At 30.8% G+C, this 14,039-nt stretch overlaps 2 protein-coding genes across 3 annotated transcripts; one reads left to right on the forward strand and one right to left on the reverse strand.

Annotated features, from left to right (window-relative positions):
• The first annotated feature begins 543 nt into the window (after positions 1 to 543).
• Positions 544 to 3,398, forward strand: ImpE3 (Ecdysone-inducible gene E3). Its single transcript, XM_018446174.1, has 4 exons — positions 544 to 853; positions 1,297 to 1,377; positions 2,049 to 2,782; positions 2,967 to 3,398. The coding sequence occupies exons 1-4, from the start codon at positions 809 to 811 to the stop codon at positions 3,346 to 3,348; spliced, it is 1,242 nt and encodes a 413-aa protein (XP_018301676.1). The 5' UTR covers positions 544 to 808; the 3' UTR covers positions 3,349 to 3,398.
• A 233-nt stretch (positions 3,399 to 3,631) lies between these two features.
• Naglu (N-acetyl-alpha-glucosaminidase) lies at positions 3,632 to 13,203 on the reverse strand. Of its 2 annotated transcripts, none has more exons than XM_018445954.1 (14): positions 13,101 to 13,203; positions 9,589 to 9,752; positions 9,321 to 9,499; positions 9,022 to 9,240; positions 8,724 to 8,951; positions 8,361 to 8,424; positions 8,152 to 8,297; positions 6,761 to 6,845; positions 6,216 to 6,365; positions 5,594 to 5,736; positions 5,233 to 5,392; positions 4,800 to 4,990; positions 4,159 to 4,544; positions 3,632 to 3,714 (listed from the first exon to the last, which is right to left on the reverse strand). In XM_018445954.1, the coding sequence occupies exons 1-14, from the start codon at positions 13,201 to 13,203 to the stop codon at positions 3,653 to 3,655; spliced, it is 2,280 nt and encodes a 759-aa protein (XP_018301456.1). In that variant the 3' UTR covers positions 3,632 to 3,652. The 2 variants fall into 2 exon arrangements, with proteins under 2 accessions (XP_018301456.1, XP_018301464.1); XM_018445962.1 differs by having other exon boundaries at positions 3,653 to 3,714; positions 9,589 to 9,744; positions 13,101 to 13,165.
• Between the last annotated feature and the right edge of the window lie 836 nt (positions 13,204 to 14,039).

Consider the following 14,039-nt stretch of genomic DNA (forward strand, 5'->3'; position numbering starts at 1 on the left):
TATTTTGTGAAATTTTCTAAATTTTTAATTAATTGTGACTTGAAAATTTAGCATTTTTACAATTTTGGTTAGAGAATAATATTACTTTACATCAAAAAATTATTTTAACAATTTGTATATGAAAATTTACGTATAGTTCCTTATATAATCCGTATAGTCCAATTAGAGAGAGATCGAGGACGAGTGCATAGCGGAAAGTCGGCTCCTCGTCTCGAAACGTGGTCGGCATACGGATGATGGCTTAGTTTAGGCATACTGTGATTTACCCATCGGCACCAATAAACACCGGCTCCAATAAAGACAGTCGCATGTGCGCCTTGTCACGCAATTAACAATCCTGTACAGGGACTCGCTCGTTTACATACGCGATCGCATAAGAGTGTGGAGGTGTGCGACGCCGAGGACGACATGGGACCGTTATGAGTCTTTTCGAGACCAGTCTTGTCCCAACAGTCGCCCGTGAACCTCGATGTAGTCCGTGAAAATTATCAATTTCTCGACTATCGTCTGAAATGTATTTTCTCACAGAATGATATAAAAATACTTCAGACCAGAAGTGTTTGATCTTTTTTTGAGTCATCTCAGAATTGTCTGTAATTATTAATTTCTTGTTTTACTTTTGTCAAGGCCAATGTGATACATCTTACATCTCAACAGTTTTAGACTTTTGAATCCTTTTCGAGTGATTTTTGTTATTGAATTGTGATAAGCTTATGCCAGAGAGTATAGCAGATTTGTGAATTGTGTTTTACAAAGTGCATATAAAGAGGTGGAATTTATTTTGCACTGGTGAAAGAAATATTTTGTCATGAAGGTTTTATGCAGTTTAATGATGATAATGATTCTCCGGCAGGTAAGTGATATTTATTATCATGATATGTCCTTAATATTTAATATTGCATTAGTGAAGCATAATGTTGCGCTATTTAGTGTCACTAACGCATATCAAATTACATAAAAATTGCTATTTTTGTATCTTAAAAAATCGAAAGTAAAAATTATTATAATTGAAATTTATTGTATAATTTAAATAAAAATTAAAATGTTATATAAAGGATGTGTAAATTCATATTTCTGATTAAAATTGTAATTTTAATTTTGCGTAAACGATTCCGAGCTTTAATATCAACATTAACATTTAACGTTAATAACAATGTTCTCGTCTAATTTGCGTTTAATGTGAAATATTTCCATATAAATACGTGTTTATATCATAATCGTGGCTAATAGCTCGGAGAACTACGTGTATTCGCATGCTTTAGCGAAAATGTTAATTAAAATTCTTCATTGCTTCAGGCTATCGCCGGAATCGTTAAGAAGCCGCCGGCTTTTTCAACACCAGTGTATTCGAATTCGTATCTCCCCGCTGCTATGCAGGTGAGTCATTTTACTTGATTATTAAATTTGATGAGAGAGATTCTGAACATTAAGTTCTCTCGCATATAATTGCGCATATAAATGCTTCTCATCTCGCCCGTAATAATCCGGAAATACTTTATGCATTTCTTCGTTAATATCATGTTAATATCATTCAATTTGCGTTTCATTTAATAATCCTTAATAGCGACATTAATTTCACAATTTTTATCTGTGTATAAAAATTCGAATAACTCTTGTTATTCTAATAAATTTTGATTTCTAATATATAGCATAATAAAATAAAATATTTATTAAAATAAAAGTACACTGAAAGAAAAATGTGTTAAATTTTAATGAATTGTTTGAATAGTACTAATATAACATTTATATGTGCTATAACAGTGCTATAATAAGAAATATTAAATCAAATTAATAATTTTTGTATTAAATAAATATACCTATGTTTACATTTATTAAATATTCAACTGGTACCATTCAAATAAATATTTGTTAAAATTTAGTACATTTTTCTCTCAGTGCGTTATACATATATATACAGATTCGTCCTATATACTTATGTATACAATACTTACTCGTTATCTATAAACGTTATATATAACATATTAAGTTTAAAAAAATATGTAATATCCGTAAAGCCTGTTCATTTATATGATTTATTTTTGAATCAGGTAATTTTTCATGCAGTTGAGCAACTGAAGCTGCTTCAAGCAGAAGAAATATTGCAGTTAGAGTTAGTGACTTCCTCATCGACATCGACGATCCAATCAATGAAGAAACAGCAACCGCAATCGACGACACCCGAGGGAATTTCTATAATTTCAACAGCTACGACCGCGAAAGTGCATGATGAGAGGACAGAATCCATAATATCTACTCCCATAATATCTACTTCGACTCTGGCGAGTGAGATATCGAGCCAAGGTTCATCCAAGACTTACGATAATTCGACAGAAGTTTCCCAACGCTTAGCAACTTCAACTGCGAGCGTTGTATCTGATCACAAAGAGACACCAGAAGTAAATCAAGAGACTACTGAAACGAATTACGAATTACCAGCAACGCCGGAAACGAATCATGAATCACCGGAGCCCGTGCAGGAGACTCCGGAATCGAATCAGGAAGTCACGGAAGAGAACGAAGAATCCTCAAATGTTGAACGTTCTTTTGGCAAAGTATCAACTCAGACGCAGCAACAATCGACACAGGCTTCTGTTACGCAAGTGTCGAATTTTCAGAAAACGAAAAAACCTACCGTTGACAGCGTCGTGGACGAAATTCACAGAATCGTGAAGACAACCACATCCCTATTCAGCGACGAATCGGATGACAGCGACGAGTCGAAAAGTGTGGAAACATCGATCGAAAAGTCAGAAAAAATTGAAGAAGAAGAAGAGGAAACAAGGTGATAACATTTATCATTACAAAATTATGGTGTTATAACATACTAAAAATAATCGTGTTGGCTAATGGAGAAAATTCAACGATAGAATTTCGCAGAAACTATAATATAATATATATATATTTGATATGAATTATTAAGCGCATTTAATGAAACTTTTCTTTGTTTTTATTTGGTTTCGCCGCAGGTTTTGTTTACTCGGCGAAAGAGTGGCTCAAGTGCCGCGTCCAAGTTTGAATCATTACTTAAGGCGTTCCAAAGTACCGCCTAGACCGTCTCTTCAGCAAATGGCGAATCTTTATGACGCCCTCAGTAAAGACGCGCGGAAGCAAGGATTCGCGCGTTTTGCTGGCTACACGGACGAAGTCTTAAAGACTTTGTACTCATCTACCGAGGGTGGCATCGGACCGCAGCTGAAACAGCTGCTAGCGAAGGTGGTAGAGAAGAACGAGCTCACTAGAGATGATGCGAAGTTGAGAACGTCGCAAGCACTGCATGATCTCGATAATCCCGCCAGCCCGCTCAGTATGGACCTGAGACGTCTGTTACCGTTGCGTTATACGCTTTAATTCTTTGAAAGAGTTGCAACAATCTTAGAATTTTTAGAAACAAAAATACGAATATTGCAATAGAAGAAATTAATTTTCTTTGTAGAAAGAAAAGTAATTATACATCCTATGGATTATAGAAAGATACTAAATTTTCTAAATTTTTCAATAAACGTAAATATGCTTAGGAAATGCGTATTTAATATACCTTACTGAAAATTGTTTTATTAATATTGCTTCTAAAATATAATTCTTATCTTATCTAAATAAAAAAAGATGTTAGAACATGTTTTTTTCAGTCCGTGCTTGATGATAATAATAACGATTATGATAATTTTCCTTCGTACCACTTGGAAATTATTTTCATTGCTATGTCGATAGTATCTCCTAAAAAAGAACGAATGAAGTTTATTAAAAGTTAATAAGAAATAAATTTAAAAATTGTTTGCTGAAATTTATACATATATATAATCTTTTCTAAATGTTGGTTATCTATTAACATTCTAAGCAAAATGACGACGTAGTGACATCTAATAAACGCTACATCATCTTTTGATGTCATTTTGTTACTTGGAATTTTACTTATACTATAATATATATTTTAGACATTTCACTGTACTTAAATAAAAATTGCATTTCAATAATCTTATAAAACGAATGAAATATGATATAAATGATTTCGATTGCCGGCCTTAAAAAAAGTTGATTCTAAACAGAGCAAATAATTCAGATGCACTTAGAACGAATCAGAGAGTAATGAAAAAAGATCTCTGCCGATCAAATAGTTATTGATGTAGTGTTTACGAAAAATTGTTATAAATAAGTAAATACCTTTTGTTTTTACTGGATAAAGCTTTGTGGAAAAAGTGAAAGGTCGTTCGACTTCATGAAATATTCTGTCGTTAATCTCGGTGATGTTGGGCTCGGTTCTTTGGACCAATGATTTCTCAAGGGTTTTTAGGAAAAGCTTCCATCTGGGCTTAAAGTAATCCGCCACCACTCCTGACCATTGTTTGTTCGCGTAGTCTCTGATCTCACCATTTGGACCCCACAGGGTAATTTGATTTCTTGCATTATATTCGTAAGATTGCCTTTCCTCCTCGTTGACGGCAATATCTTTCGCCTGGGCTAGCCAGGTGCCGAGTAAAAAATTATTTCCTGATGCCAAAATAGATTCAAGGTCGTCGAAAAGTTCTAACAAAGCGTTCGCGGACGATCTACGAAATTATTAATGAGTATATAAAATTGTAAAACGTTTTAAATATATATTGCGAATTCTTATTGCGTAACAATGATTGTGAACTAACTGTATGAAATAAACTTAACTTTGAAAAAGGCTATTACTAATTATTTTAATTTTAAAAAATTGCAATATTTAATATTAGGCGGGCAAAACTGTTTAATAATGTTAATAAAATATCATTTGCGTAATATATTTATGAGATATGTTGATATTATATTAATATACTTACTGAAAGGCAGTGATATTCTTTTTCTTATAACAATCTAATATAGTCACGTAAATATCGTCAGCTATTAGTTGGAGAGCTTGTCTGGTTATATCAACTACATCATGCCTATAGAGAGTATTATTTCCTCTACCATATCTCGCTTTTAGAAACATGTTCCACATAGCATAGAAACCTTTTCGGTCATACCAGGTCTAATTAAAGAAAATCATTTTACATTATAATTTAAAATATCAATAAGTAATTTAAATAATGTAATTAGTTTAAATAATTTCGTTCTTATGTCCCTCAATTTCCATTTTCTTCTTAATTGTATCTCTCTCGTTAAACTGAATATTAAATTTTCGCATTTATGTCCTCTGCAGATATTATTAGGCGAAATGCAATTATAAATTTCTACCAATCATAAACCAGTTGTGATTATTAATGTGTCTACCCATGGTGAAATATTTAAATTCGGTCGTCTGGTAATAACGTAATGTCCTCTGATTTTTTGCGTGCCGATAAAATTATAAACTGTTCTACCGAGGTGTTGCCAAGCAGCTACCGCATATTCGTTCCATGCACCGTATCTTCGAGTAGCATAACTTTCGAACCTGCCGATCAATAATCCTTTTATCGTATCAATTTAATCGAATAAACTTAAGGAGCTTTTGCGCAACCTCGCAGCGCGAATTATGTAGAAGCTCCATCGATAGATTATCGAGATGCGGTAAGACGTTAAGACGACACTTCTTCAATGAAAAACTGGTCGTTGCATGCAGTGTACCGGAATTATACGAGATACACGTTCTCACCAATTATCAAGGTCGACAGGCACGTGACGATACGCCATTTCGTTCATTAATTCGTAAATTACATAGTTTTGGCTGATACCTTCGGGTGTCAAACCGGTTCCCACCATAGTACTGCCATTCATGTTTCTACCCTCAAATGTGCGCTGAAAAAAAGTCAATTTATTATTTTGCAACTTAAATTTACTCAATTCATTATTCTAATGACTAATTGTAAGTGATAAGATGTTCTTTAATACTTCAAAATTCTCATAGTTATTAAAAGATTCATGAAAATTAAATAAAGATATAAAAATAATAAATTACATATAAAGAATCGAAAACCAAAAAATTTACACGTTTGTTTCATATTTAATTTAACATTGTACATTTGTGGCGATGTTTCTGTCCCTACCATTCTGTCAAGAAAAAAAAAGATTTATTTTTTAGCATTATATAAATGTAAAGTAAAAGTTACAATATACCTACTTGAGAGAGAAAGAAAAAAAATTGATCATAAGTATTAAAATTTTGAAATAATCCTTTCATATTTTGGCATGCTAATGACATAGCGAAATACATATTCTTAATCTTTTAATAAAAACAGAGAAAAAGTGATGTAAGAAAATATAGAATTCTCATATACCTGATTAATAATTTGCGCGGAACCAAACATTCCCAAGGTGCCGCCGAAGTTATGCAGCATGCACCAAATAAATGGTTGACCGTAATAAGATTTCAATCGACCGTATTGTGGGAATTGTTCCGACTGTAGATCTAATACCAACATTCGTCCCTGCAGTATAGCAGTTTAGAGCCATTTTTATGAAAAATGACGTATACAAAAATATGGTAATATACAAAAGATTTTTTTTTAATCGAAAAGAAAGAGAAATATTTATCCGTTAGATTAATACTTTATTAAAATGATTCTCGATAGTTTTCTGTTCTCTATCTTATATAGATTTGTCATATTAGACGAATAGGCGAAATACATTAGATAATTAAGTACATTTATAATTCAATAAGAATAACAATATATACATTTATAACTTAATAATAATAATTACATTATTATATAAATATTAAAATTACCTAATAATATAATATAATTGTTGGGAATGATTCATTTATGCATTAGTTGTGTATTTGCTAATGAGGTATGATTAATATTCAATATTCCGAACTTACCGTGGGTATCGAGGTCAAGAAAGCTCTCACTCTGGACTTCGTCCAAAACATGATGTCGTGCACGAACAGCCAAGCTTGCATTAACCTAGAAAAGTCGCATGATGTATCTGACGTAGAGACATGATTATATACAGGGTGTATTTTAAATGATGCCTATTAATCGTATACTAATCATATAGTATATGCTATTCCTCATAAAAAACTGAGTTCAAAAGTCCTCTACCATTTTGTAATTTTTGCAATATTTTTTTTAGTTACCCAATGAGCAAAATGTTTAAAATCTTTAAGATATCTTTAAGAATTCTTTAAGAAATATTTTCAAAATATTTCTCAAAGAATACTGAAAGATATCTTATGCACTGATTTTATCCGTTTATTCGGAAATCTTTAGAAATTAATATCTCATTAACTATTGCAAAAATTGTAAAATGATACAGGACTTTTCTACTCAGTTTTTTATTAGGAATAGCTCTATATGATTAGTGGGTGTTATTTAAAATATACCCTGTATACAGAGTAACCCCGAACGTTTCACACACAGCCAGACTTTGAGATTTTATAGGAAATTTAATTCTAGACAAAAAGTTTCCTATAAACATAGGTCGAAACATGCTTTCTTAAAAAATTATCACCGAGAAATCACGATTATTTTATATATTTTTACAAATATAAGAGAATGTATGCGGTTTTTTAAACAAAAAGTACCGAAACAAAAGTTGTATACATAGAATTAAATTATCTTTTAAATGAGAACAAAATAATTGTAGTGCGTTTCATAGAGGTTTCGAGATAATCAATTTCAAAAAAGTGTTTTCTGGTAATTGATTTTTTAAAGTTTTTTTTTTAAAGAACTGATTTTTTCAAGAAATTTTTTTTTACCTTCTACTCTTCTTTTTATCCTCCATAAATATGAAGAGTAAGCATAAATATGAAGAATATCTTTAAAAGATTTACTGTCGATAGCCGAAAAAACACTTCCTTGTATATTTGAAACTGATTAACCTATCGACATCTGTCGAATGCACTACAAATCATTTTGGTCTCATTTGAAAGATAATTTAATTTTCTACAACTTTCGTTTTGATACTTTTTGTTAAAAAATACACACATTCCCCGATATTTAAAAAAAATGTATAAAATAATCGTAATTTCAAAGGTTTTTGGCGATAATTTTTTATGCAAACATTTTTTGATCCATGTTTATAGGAAACTTTTTGTTGAATTAAATTGCCTATAAAATCTTGAAATCTGGTTGAAATATTTGGGGCCACTCTGCATATATGTCCATGTGTGTGCAAAATTAATACTTCTGTCGAATCTAAAGAATTGAAGTGTTAAATTGTAGAGTGAAACGAATTGTCTGCCCTTCTAAGTTTATTTTATCGACTTACCATATAGCTTTCGAATCGACTGCGTTCATAGCTGAGAAAATCGAATGCCCGACGTTTCTTAAGTAGGTAAGTTCACTGTTATCGGGTTCGTTTTCGTTAAAAGTATCGCAATTATAAATATGATCGGTACCAAACTCATCGATGTACTGCAACAATGAAATATTCATTTCGCTTAATCATTTATTTCTATCAAAATTATTTTAACTCACCATTTGAAGGAATTTTTCCCCAATAGTGCGAAATAATGGATCCGTCGGTTCTAATAAATAAGGGCTGAAAATAATAATTATATTACACACACACACACACAAATTTTGAAACTTTATTATATTTAAATTAATTTTATTAAATTAAAATTAACCATTTTCTGAAATGTATTTTTATTCGATAAATGGATGCAGAAAGAACAGAAAGAGAGAGAGAGAGAGAGAGAGAGAGAATATTGTATTTATTTTCTTAATACTTCTGTTAGTTACAGTTGTAAATATTTTGCTGTATGAAGAATTATTTTAAACAGTAACATCAGAAGAGTGACAATTGTGTGAGATATAACTAGATTATTTTGATCGTACCAGCAATATTTATCTTCGAATTTATTCCACGGATTGATCTTTGTCATATTAGCATTTGGAAAAAGTCTGGCAAAAGCTCGCGGCACGTGACCGGCGAATGCCGGTAGTACCGGGACGATTCCCAGATCTCTCATTCTTCGAAGAATCTGGTGTTGTAGACGTATGGTGTAATTATGCCAATTTGATGATAATGGTCCACCAAAGCCACGAATATTGCCCATCCTCGCCCTACATTATCGCAATAAATATATTCTGTTGTATTCTACACAAAGAAATTTGAGGATTATAAATACTCGACCATGGTAAGAAAGCAGGTCCACCAAAGTGTTCATCGATTTCTTCTTTTGTCAGATTCCATTCTTGATATAGTCTTTGCCAGATAGCCTCTTGCGCGCTAAAAGCGAGGGCAAGATTAATCCCATTAAGGGCCATCCAGTCGATGCTTTTTTCCCATTGGTGCCATTGCCACCAGGCCGAACTGTAACCCACTGTGCACACGTTCTGATAATATCTGAATCTGTAAAGTTAGGGAATAACATAAATATATGCCATAAAATAATTGGATTATCACAAATCACATGTTGCGCGCTCTCTCACCTGTCGTTCGATATAATTTTAACTCGGACTTCCGGCAGGGTGTTTGGCAACTCAATTTGTGTACCGTCCCATGATATATGAACATTGCAATAATTCTTTAAGTAATAATGCAAACCCCATGTGATTGCCACCCCGGAAGTGCCACGAATTTCGATTTCGCCTAGAGGATTTTTTGTTATCTATAAAAAATCATTCGATAATTACTCATTTGAAAATAAATACTCACGAATAAATGTGTAATTGCTGTATTCGAGAGTAAATATCGTACCTCAAAAGTATCTTTATCAATAGGCCCCAAATCGGTATCCAGTATCATAATGAATAATTTAGATATCTCTTTACCCAACAATCTTTCGGCGACATTTTTAGCTGCTTTTGCCTGAATTTCTGATGATGTGCGCGATTTTATGTAGCCTAAAGTATCCTGAAACGCTGCTCACGTTTTTATACATCCGAGTAAAATATTTTTATACAGGTATATTAGATTGATGCAAATAAAATATCGTTTTTCTGTATTACTATTAAGAGCAGCTGCAACTTCATTAAAAAATGAATAAAATTTAAATTTAAAAAAGAATTTTGAAAACTTTTATTTTCTGAAAGTTACTATATTTTTTTAGTTTATGTGAGTTTGGTGATTTTTACATATAGAAAACTACCAGCTGAAAAAAATGAAAAATTTTCTTCTCACTTTGTAGGTCTGTCACGTGTCCAAAAAAAAATTGAACAAATTTTTTACTATCAATCATAAAAGCTTGAAGTTTACTCTATAAAATCGTTTTTTAATAATGTGTTCCTACGATTATTCGCGGATTAAGTAAAAGGAGTATTCGGACTTTAATTGTTTATAATTCTGTTAAAATTATGATATTGCAATAAAAAAAATATAGATTCTTAAAGCTGAAACTTCGCTCTATCAAATGGTATAATCGCTAACTTTTTAAAAATATTATAGAATATACTGAAAAAGGAAAACCACCATTTTATAATACCGAAAACCGACATTTTATTTGCATCCATCTAATAAATATATACATATATGTTATTATAATTCATATATGATTATATTCATATATGATTATGTCTGATTATATATATATATAATTTCATACATATACATGGTCATATATGATATAAAATTTCATATATGATCATGATATACGAAATTATATGACTGATTTATCACACATATATTATATTCATTAATATTGTGTTCATTATCGAAGCATCAGTTCCTGTAAAGCCCATTCTACAATTGCGTAGTTGTAAGTGGCTGTAGTTGTAAGAATTAACTAATCACAGTTAAATATGGGGAAAATATTCGACTGTGATTAGTCAATTCTTACAACTATAGCCACTTACAACTACGCTTACGCAATTGTAGAATAGGCTTATAATCACAGAAGTCAAGCAACGTTAGTCAGAGTATGGCTTGAGGTAACTAATTAGAAATATTATGAAATTGTATATATAGTTTCCAAACACATTTTCTAAAATTATAATTTTATCCTACGTAATCTTTTTCTTTCTCTATAGAATGAGTGATACTAACCAATAAGATTTATTTTAGCAATAATTTTCTGTATACGTATATAATATGAAAGCAGATATATTCATAGACTATGTTATACAGCCCGATTTATGTCGAAGTTATAACATCGGATGTTATAACTATTGACGTTAGATGCCGTATAAACGTTATTTTACGACAAAGTTATTACATCGATGTAATAACTCGTTTGGTGAAGAGACTTAGGGCCGGTCTCACCAACTCCGATTAGCTCAATCGGACGATTAAATTTCAGAAGTGCCAACTGCAAAACTGAAAACATCCTAATTTTCTGCAAATTATGATTTATTTATGTAAAATATAATACTTTAATTAATAATTAAATAATACTTTTCATAAAAATAATTAATTTTACGTATTTTGATACTATATGCATGCGGCAATAACAATACATATTCATATATTACATTATTCTTCACAGTTGCCAGATTCAGTTTAGTAATTCTGAAATTTAATCGGCTGACTAATTGGAGTTGATGAGATCGGCCTTTAGACCGTAATCACCCTGCACGATTGTGACTGACGATTAACGATTACTTTTTAATCAGATAAAACAAAGCAATCGATGACTGTTTTTGATCGATTGAAAAATAATCGCCAATCGCTAATCACAATCACGCAATTGTTAATGTAATTATAGCTTTACTATATCGACATAAAAATGACGTGTAAACAGTCGCGATGTTATAACTTTAGTGTAAATCGGGTCGTTTAAATATAGACCTTAGCTTATTGATTTATTTACTTTCTTTCATTCTTTTAGCCTAGTTGAAATAAAGATAAGCTTGAATGTGTAAACGCAACTCACTTAAAGTAGAAGTTATAACATCAACCTTATTAAATCGAAGTTAAGAGTATAAAAACATACTAACAGGATGTTCCAAACTTTTTGACACATTGCTTGGAGGCAGATAGACTGGACTGAGTCGAAAAGTCTTTTATTATTTTGCAATTTTCGCAACAGTTAGCAAGATATTAATTTTTAAAGATTTCTGAATAAGCGGATAAAATCGACGCATAAGACAATTTTAAGATATCTTTCAGAGTTTTTTAAAAATGTTTTTTAAAGAACTCTTAAAGATATCTTAAGAGGACATTCTAGTGTCTCGACTGAAAATTCTGCCAATTTTTAGAGACTTTTTTGTAATAAAATAGAGACACGCACGCACGCACGCACGCACGCATTGATTTGAAACTTTTTATACTATATTTTATTAATTTTAAAAGGTATATAAAAATTTTTTGTGTTTTTTTTATGGTTTTAATGTATAATAATTTCAGGTTTTTCCACGGCGCCTCTAAAAAATGATGGTTCGCTATTGGATATAATTACAAAGAAACTATACTTGACTAATTGATCTAAAATTTTAATACGTTATTCTATATATCAGAGTAACTCTTGTATGAACTTCGGGTTCTTGTATGATCTTAATTAATTAATATTTTTCTACTTTTTTCATAACAATTAGATAAACAAGGCTTATTTTCAAGATTCTTAAAACTTTCAAAATATGCCATTTATAAAATTTTCACCTAATATGGTACGTTCTTCATGCAAAAAGTAAAAGACTTCGATTCAATTTAGTCCGCTTTATCTGCCCATAAGCAGTGTGTCAAAAATTTTAGGACACCCTGTACTGTGAGAAATGACATCGTTATAGGAACAAATCAAGGATCAATAAATGTGATGATTTGGTAAGAAAACGATCAGTTAGTATTGCAAACCATTTCTCATTATTCGTCAATGTAACAAATAATCAAAATAATCAGTAAATAAAGTCTAGCCAAAAAAAAGGTTAGATTCTATAGTTTGCTTAGTTGGTATAGCAGACTGGCAACAATCATAACAAATCAATTTGTTGTCACATATTTATAAATCATTTGTTAAAGGTACTGATGGCTTGTTAAATTAACAAAATTTTTCTTTCAATGTGTATAATCATGTATAATCATATATAGTCATATATATTATATATAGTTATATATAACTGCATATAAAAATTTTCACTCTGGTATTGTTAAATTTTAAGTGTTATTTTATGAACAAAATTTAAATTAATTATTAACGATGGGTAAAATGTAATGCACAATGATCAAATAATTTATTTAGTGGCTTAATATTAAACATCTTACAAGGTTTTGTATTTATATTTTGTATTCCAAAAGAACGTATAATATTCTGAAATAAAAATGTAATATGTTTTACTTACTGTCCGGTTTGCTACATGAACTGGACGACACGAGTAATCCAAATATTATTATAAATAATTGCAACCACGATGTTGCGATGTCCATCTTGATAAACTTCAACATGTCGACTGATCAAAGAAGGGACACAAAAAGAGTCTTGATATAAGAAGGCATTATGGAAGGAGTGAGTGTGCGTGTACGTTGTTATCATCCCTACTCATACTTTGACTTTCTTCTGATAAGGCTTTTGACTACCATGATGGAAATACAAAAGATATGCTCTGGCACAGCGTTTCCTAACAGCCAATAAAGAAGTTACTTTCAACGCCGTCCATGTTATGGCGGTTAATTCGAATCGAATGTTCTATTAACAACCATGAAATCGTATTATGTCTACGATTAAATATTTTGTCATGCGTCTACAGGAGAATTATTGATTTATAAATATTAATTTATAAAAATGATAATTATTATTTTTACTTATTGTCAGTACAGTTACTATTATATCGTAGAAATAGTTATAACAAGTTAATAATACTTTCTACATTTAAAAAATACATTTAAAAAATATATGTAAGGATAATTTATTATTAGTATTGCAATTGAAAAAAATTGAGTTATCTACATAAAGAACCTTTTAATAAATCCACATAAAAATATTTAATAAAATAAGGTATTAGGAAAGTTTCTTGCATATTATGTATGTGTGAAATTTTCAAGGATACAGTATAAAAAATCTTTTTAAAAAAGGTAAAAAAAGGCGCTAAGAATATATGTGCTTCTAGAATAAAACTTAAATGTCCAACCTAAATAATAGTAGTTTTTAGTTATATTCTTCAAGGATATTCTTATCGAAGCTCTTCTTATTCCAATCCAAGTAATGACAACTTTAATTCTCTGTCAAAACTTACTCCTCGAAAAAAACTAATGTACTAAATGAAAAATTAAAACCCAAATGC

This window comes from Mycetomoellerius zeteki, unplaced genomic scaffold (genome assembly GCF_001594055.1).
Source record: "Mycetomoellerius zeteki isolate Tzet28-1 unplaced genomic scaffold, Tzet1.0 scaffold105, whole genome shotgun sequence".
In the NCBI taxonomy this organism is placed as follows: Eukaryota; Metazoa; Arthropoda; class Insecta; order Hymenoptera; family Formicidae; genus Mycetomoellerius; species Mycetomoellerius zeteki.

Excerpts from the sequence above, each read along its gene's own strand:
- ImpE3 (XM_018446174.1), top strand. The coding sequence starts at position 809 with ATGAAGGTTTTATGCAGTTTAATGATGATAATGATTCTCCGGCAG. Across the intron at positions 1,378-2,048 it reads ATCTCCCCGCTGCTATGCAG|GTAATTTTTCATGCAGTTGA; the intron begins GTGAGTCATTTT and ends TTTTTGAATCAG. Across the intron at positions 2,783-2,966 it reads GAAGAAGAAGAGGAAACAAG|GTTTTGTTTACTCGGCGAAA; the intron begins GTGATAACATTT and ends GTTTCGCCGCAG.
- Naglu (XM_018445954.1), bottom strand. The coding sequence starts at position 13,203 with ATGTTGAAGTTTATCAAGATGGACATCGCAACATCGTGGTTGCAATTA. Across the intron at positions 8,298-8,360 it reads GGGAAAAATTCCTTCAAATG|TACATCGATGAGTTTGGTAC; the intron begins GTGAGTTAAAAT and ends TCATTGTTGCAG. Across the intron at positions 4,991-5,232 it reads ATTTAAATATTTCACCATGG|ACCTGGTATGACCGAAAAGG; the intron begins GTAGACACATTA and ends TTCTTTAATTAG.